The 7,322-nt window shown below is 28.3% G+C and overlaps 1 protein-coding gene across 9 annotated transcripts in view; it reads left to right on the top strand.

Annotated features, from left to right (window-relative positions):
* The window catches only part of heph (polypyrimidine tract-binding protein 1 heph), a 358,385-nt gene that overhangs the window by 69,883 nt on the left and 281,180 nt on the right, over window positions 1-7,322 (top strand). For 7 of the 9 annotated variants that reach the window (XM_067045793.1, XM_067045791.1, XM_067045789.1 and 4 more), the window contains exon 2: window positions 993-1,111. The exons of the other annotated variants lie outside the window; for them this stretch is intronic. In XM_067045793.1, coding sequence (XP_066901894.1) covers window positions 1,046-1,111 — 66 coding nt within the window. In that variant the 5' untranslated portion in view covers window positions 993-1,045. The remainder of the gene's footprint in view (window positions 1-992; window positions 1,112-7,322) is intronic. 9 annotated transcript variants of the gene reach the window in all.

Below are 7,322 nucleotides of genomic sequence, written 5' to 3'. Positions count from 1 at the left end.
GTAAGATATAATAAGAAAAATTAAAAGTTATAAATAGTAAATGAAAAGGGCAATAGTAACAGATAGATAAGAGAAGAAATATTAAAGAAAGTACAAATAGAGAGATGAAAAAAGAAAGAAAAAAAAATACAAATCAAATGATGAGACAGAATGCATACCTATTTTGACGGCAGTCAAAATCAAAGTGACCGTTGGTAATGGAAGGAGTGGGGACGGCAGTTATGCCACAATAACGAAAATAATTTGTAAAGTAAACACAGCAAAAAAATATTTAAATTAGGTAATATGAACAATAAATGGTAATATACATAATAGGGGGAGAAGAAGTATTAAAAACAAAACAAAAAAAAACAGATAGAAAAACAAAGGAAAAGTAAAGTATAAAATAATGGGATGCAATGTGTGTAAGTAATTAAGAAACAAAATATACCAAACGAGCGGGGATACAGAAAAGTGCAAATTACAACAGAAAATTATAATAAAGTAATTAATATAAGTACACTTAAGAAGATAACACATAAATATAAATTAAAAGATAGATACATGAATATAAATGAAACAGGAAGGATAGTGAATATAAAAAAAAATTTTTTAAAAAAATTAAAAAGATAAAATAACTGAAATAACCTAATATAAAATAACTGCATCTCCCTTACATATCGACACATTTTGAACATTATAAAATCCTTATATAAAAGTATATTTTTCTAATAATTATTTATACCAAATATCTCGGAACTCAACTAAATAATGTAAGGACTATATTATTTTTATTTTTAATCCTATCTAAGTTTTTGCCTAAGATATTATGCATTGGCTACTGACTTCAGAATCAATCAATTTCCTCAATGCTTGCATAGAACTCGTTGAAGCATGCTTTAATTGTATATAAATTAATTGTATTCAAAATACTTGAATTTATTTGGAAAAAAAAATTATTTTATTTTTTGATTGATCCTAATTGAAGTATTTCTTTGTTTTGTTTGTGGCAGGTAAGGACCTTTTGGAGTGTGGAGTGCTGTTACGCGGGGAGACGGGGTGGAGTATGAAACGTCCATTGGCAGTGGTGCTGCCCCCGGCCCCAACGGTTACCGACATGCTAAAGTACCAGGTGAGAGCGGTAAAATTATATCCTCCAAATTGCAGCCCTTTCCTCTGTCGTTATCTTTCCTCACTCTACCGCTCATCTCTATATCTTGAAAGCGAAATGTTCGGTGGGGGGAGGGTAGGAAAAAACTGGAAAAAAAAAAACCAAAACGTTAGAGTATACGTATTTGCTTGTGCCTGAATTGAAAACAGCACATACACACTCCTCCATTTGTATTATATTTATTTGAATTTATACATGTATTCTATGTAATCAATAATGTCACAACTCAAATGTACCATTTTTCTATTGCTTACTCGATTTAGATTCTTACGCTTTGGAACTCAAGGTATATTCGAAAATTGTCTATATTATTATTTTATAAGTCTGTATAATAAAAAGGGTTATGTCTTTAAGCACTCACTAATTTATTAGTCACTGCCCTTGAAAAAAAACCGATGAGGTTTTATTTAAATTTTTATTTATTTATTGAAATTTTCATCTGTATAACATAAGTATACTACAAGGAATTTTTTAATTAAGGAGGATTATTAGGGATTGAAAAAGTTGTTAGAAGGCTTATCATGGAAGGTTTGATATCTTATTCTTGAGGGAGGGAGAGAGAGGGGAAGGCTGGCAGATAAAGAGGAAGAAAGAGTGAGAAAGGGGTGATTAAAACCGTTCTAAATTCTGCATTAAATATTTTTAATGCAGAATTTAGCTCGGAACTTATGTCACTGGATACTGAAGCTTGAAAAGATATATACAATGGTATTTATGTTTAAATTTAATGTTGTAATAATATTATAATAATAATTTATTTGTTTGTTTAAGGGGTACCCCCTTACAAATAGAGTTAGCCTGTGAAATACATGAAATAGATTATCAACTGTAGCAATTTTACAAAAATAATGAGTTACAGATAGTTTATATATAGCCAGGACAGAGTTTGCTTAAAAACGTGATTTCCCACAGGAATGATTGCCACTAGTAGTCTTACTATAATGTGTGGGGTGTTGCGTTGCAAACACAGTAGTCGCTTATATGCTTCATGACACGGTTAAAAAGTCCTGATGAACTAAAATCTATACCAAGGTATTTATATCCAGGTACTTCTTCAATAATATTCCCCTCGAAATATACCCTTTTGCTTCTTTTAGGCCTACCCTTATAAGTTTTTAACAATTTTGTTTTTTCTGTATTAACGGTCAAGGAGTTTGATTTGCAGTATATATTTCAAATATTTAGTTTCGATTGGACATCAATGTTATAATAATATAAATTAAATTTTAATAAATTTTGAATTTTAAACTCATTAGGTTTACTTGATGTGTATATATCTATACAGTTGTAAATATCAATAAATAAATTATTAAAAAAAAAATTCATTAGAATTGGAATTTATAATTTCTAAATATTATATCAACCTGAAATGTCAGTCAGTAGGGATCACTAATCCAGGACTAACAATTCAAACAGAAAAATTATTCAATAAATAATAACCATCGGAAAATGTATTTATCAATTCCTGGTACAGAAAAGCATTCTCCACAGATGAGACTGTTTCTCGAATTTTATTTTGAAGTATGCGAGATCAAATACGATTGAAGTTGATAAATGAAAAAAAAAATCTGAATTGTAAAATAAAATGTTACTAGTGAAGCACAGGAATTATGAACCTTTCATCATTGATAGGTTTTAAACAAATTTTGTTAAAAGAAATTTAATTTTAAACTATTTAAAACAAATATCTGTATTGAAAGAATCAATTGTTACATTAGAAGCAACATAAATATATAAAGTGAAATCCATGTTTTTTTTAACTGAAGAAATTGTGACTGCCCTTTCCATGTTGCATTTTTATTTGTTATGCCTAATTAATATTTTCTGATGTCTAAATCGTATAAAATAGTTTGTTTATCTATACAAATGATATTCAAATTACCTGCTATACTTTAACAGCTTATCCTAAAACATAAGATTATTAAAACATATTTATAATGGATGTAATAATATAACTGAGCATAAGTAATAAACGTTAACTAAAACGAATCCAAATATTTATTATTTTTTTATTCAGGCCATAAACGTAATAACTTAGCGTCTAAGTTTATCAATTTCAAATAGTATTTTTTTTATCATATTCATCCTTATCAACATTGATTTTGTTATCAAAAGTTTTCATTTACAGCTTCACTCCACTATCGCATTTCTGTTATGACGCTTTGGTTTGATAAGTTTCTGTTAGTTTAGCGATTGGGTTTAGTGCCGCGTAGTGGCAATATTACTTTAAAGGTATGAATTCTTTTTATACTACTTGTTATTTGAATGGAATACTCTTTATTATATAGTATTATTGCAGAACAGTATCACGAATATTATTTTTTTATTATTATCATATATTTTTATAATTATAATAACTTATCATGGTTGATGAATAATAGTGAATAATTTTTTTTTCTTCTTAGTCCGAATTTTTAAAAAATAAAATGGTTCCTTTTTCCTTTCCCGAGTCGTGTCATAATAATTATTCCTTCTCTGTAACTCTCAGTTTAAATAATTTTTTAGGAACTAAATAATTTCCATTTGGCGTGATCTAACGTAAAATAAATCCGGAAAGTAATTTTGATAATTATGTATCAACTGGATTTAAGAACCTAAAATGTAGGTCAAAATTATTTAATAATATTTCAAAGGTTTTATTTTTAAAAAAGGTTTAAAAAACCTATTGGACAGGTTTCGTACTAGCATTGTAGGGTAATCTCTAGTCAAATGAGAAATTAAATGTATCTATTAAAGTAAATGAAAAATTTTGAAACCCCTTAATTTATTTTTATTTTTTGGAAGTTTTAAATAATTTGTTACAAAATAAAATAGATGAAAATAAATCAAGTGATTATGAATTTATCGTTTGATAAGTATTTTTAATTTAAGTGTTAATAACTCTTTTCAAATGTACCAACGAACATTATTTTAAACAATTCATTAAGAAAATTTTTTTTAAACTATTTGAATTGTGAGGTATTTTTGAGTTGCGATTTTATTGTTTTTATTTAGTATATTTATTAATTTATTGGTTAAAAACTTGTTATTTTTATTTTATATTATAACTTAAACTATATATACTAAACCTTAGCCTTTGATAGATATAACTTCAAGTCATATGGCACGTGGTCTGTTCTATCATGGGCCATGTGCTCTCTGTCCAATAGATAAGATGTCTTTTGACGAATAGCAGACAGTGCTCGAGATAAAGAATGAGTGAGTGATTTTTTTTTTTAGGTTGGACAAAAAAACTTTTTTATCTCATATATTTCTGGTTAGAAAATTGGAAAATCACAAATGTTCGATAGTAGAAATGTTTTTCAATGATTATTAAATTATTAAACAAGAATTTAGATTTACATATCATTGATAAATATTGCTAGAGTAAAAACAGTGCCTGATTTTCAGTTTTTTTTGTTTGTATACGAATTAATGCCCTTATGTGTTCTAACTAGGGTCGGTAAAAATTTATGAAAAAATCAGAACGTTAAATTACTAAAATTGATAGACATAACGCAATTACTTTTAAATAAAAAAATTTTTCTTAGGTTCAAGTTTCAGGATAGTTGTAGTAAGAACTAATTATTTTTGTAACTGAAAAGTAACTTATGTCTTTTATTTCTAATTGCTGCTGTAGCGAGTTTCAAATTAATTAATTTTTTTTTTGTTCAATTTTAATTATAAGGTAATCAATGTTTTATTCAACAATAGTATAAAATAAACATGTAAAAAAGATTTTGAGGGGGGGGGGAAACAAGGATATGTTCTATATTTCTCCTCAAATTTATTTAAAATTAAAAAAAAAAAAGAATTGATGAATTCTATTTAATTAAAAAATTGTAGTAAATAGATTATTAATTTTAAGTATTGACTATTGTATTGATTAAGTATATGGTTTTGTTGAATTTATTATTTTTTAGCAGCCTGAAGATGGGGGAAATCTCCCGAAACGTTGCTGTATAATATGAAATAAATTATTATATTGTAATAAGGAAGAAATTGTTGTCATTCACTAAATCCAGTTAATACCTTAAGAATCTTCCAGTCAAAGGATTATTAAATTTTAAAAAATTGTAGTAAATAGATTATTAATTTTAAGTATTGACGTAAAATGGAACATTACTGGAATAGGTTAAGTACCCCTTGTTTTCATGGAATTAGCACCCGTCTTTCCAAACTTAGTTTTGTTCTTATGCAAACCGTTTGTCTTAATTTGGGTTTATGGATACGAGCATTAACCTGAAAAATTTTATAAAATGTCATATCCATATGATTGTTTCTGTTTTATCAGATACCCTGGTTTCCATGAATGAATTAACCAGTTCTTTTATGGTCCATTAACCCTTCAGAACGTGTAATGCTCTAAAACTTTAAGCTAGGAAATAATCTCTTTTATTAACCATTTGTGTAGTGTGTTAAAAACGAGTGAGGATTGAGATTATAAACGGTCTGTATGAGGAGGTTGAAGCTCGGAGATGCGAGATAACCCACGTCCTACGCGTTCACCCTCTGTCTGCTGTCCGTGGAGTTATGTACACATCAATTCACTCTCCTATCTGATTCTTTGATATTTCGTAAGATCAGCTCTCATACGTCTATATGAGATTGTATTTTGCCAAAAACAAAAGTAAGGAAAGTGTGACTTTGGGGGAGGAGGGAGGAAAGTATGTGAACTGAGATGGGAATTAGCATTTGATATAAAAATGAATGCGCTCATCACACAACTTTCACTTACCATCCTACATTCCTACTGTCTAAGCTTTGTGTTGATTGGTAGGATCATGTTGAAGTAATCGCTATTTTTTGTTAACATTTTTTGTAAAACTTTTTTTTTTATGACGAGGCAAGGCGGAAATAACGAATATAATTTGTTTTCCTGCTATAAATACAACAGTTTTACAAAAGATACACTGTTGTAATGCAATCGGCGTTTCCCGTTCGGATCGGATCTTTCTCTTGTTACTTTTCCCTCTTTTAAATATAAATATTATTCTTTATTAATATGTGTTTATCTATTGTTTATTATAGCCAACATTACACCAATGAGAACTTTTTTTTTAATAAACAAAATTAAAGATACTTTAAGTAAAGGACGAGGAGAAGATGGTTGGGGTTGCGGTCAAAGAGACACACAAATAAGTTGGTGTAACCTATTTAATTGTGCCAACGTTTCGGCTAGAGTTTCTAGCCTTCTTCAGGGCTAAGAACAGAACAAGGTACCAACCACAGTAAGTATAGAAAATAAAAAAGAAAGTATAAACAGAATATATAAAAAGACAAATATGTTATTCTGTTTATACTTTCTTTTTTATTTTTTATACTTACTGTGGTTGTTATCTTGTTCTGTTCTTACCCCTGAAGAAGGCTAGAGACTCACTACAACACTAGGTTACACCAACTTATTTGTGTGTCTCTTTGACCGCACCCCCAACCATCTTCTCGTACGTCATCCACGGTCAACTATCTCTCATAATTATTAATATTTATTAGTTATAATTGTTTTTATAAATCCTGCTGAAAATATGACTCAAAAAATTATATTATATATATGCATATTCCATGTACAGTGAATGAAATTACCATTCACCGTGTAAATTTCAGATTTAAATTTTGAAATTAATTACAAATTAAAATAAAAGTAAAGGAGAAATCTTGTTAAGTGTGAGTTTTTTTTTTCTAATTTCTATTGGTATTAGGTGAAATAAAATTAATGAAGTCACATTGATATTAACTGACTACTTAGCGAATCTGAAAGTTCGAAAGCCGAAAAGAAATTCTTAAAGAAAAACAAAATATTGTTAACAATGTACAAGTTATAAAAAAAATGATAGATTTAGAAAAGAAATATTTCAGAAACCAAAGGGTTTAACGGGTTTTAAAAATCATATTTCTTTGATAAATTTTCAATTAATAATGGTTTCAAATTTGTGTTGAAAACCTAAATATGTGTACCGAAGTAGGACGAGTCAACCGGCGAATTCAGAAAGGTACACTATGCTACGGACCGAAATCTGGAAAATGTGAGCTAAATAGGTAGAATCAGTTCAGTCTTGGTGCTAAATTTTCAACCCATTTTCTACTGTTCTTGAGAACAGTATGAGGATTAAATGTTTGTTTTCTGTGAAATAAAATGGATCATTCGTGATGTTATTCATATACACTATTGAATCTTTTCAATTAATCCGCGAGT

Source organism: Halyomorpha halys, unplaced genomic scaffold (assembly GCF_000696795.3).
Source record: "Halyomorpha halys isolate HHAL.00 unplaced genomic scaffold, Hhal_1.1 Scaffold238.1, whole genome shotgun sequence".
NCBI lineage: Eukaryota > Metazoa > Arthropoda > Insecta > Hemiptera > Pentatomidae > Halyomorpha > Halyomorpha halys.
This window is presented reverse-complemented; position numbering and strand designations above follow the sequence as displayed.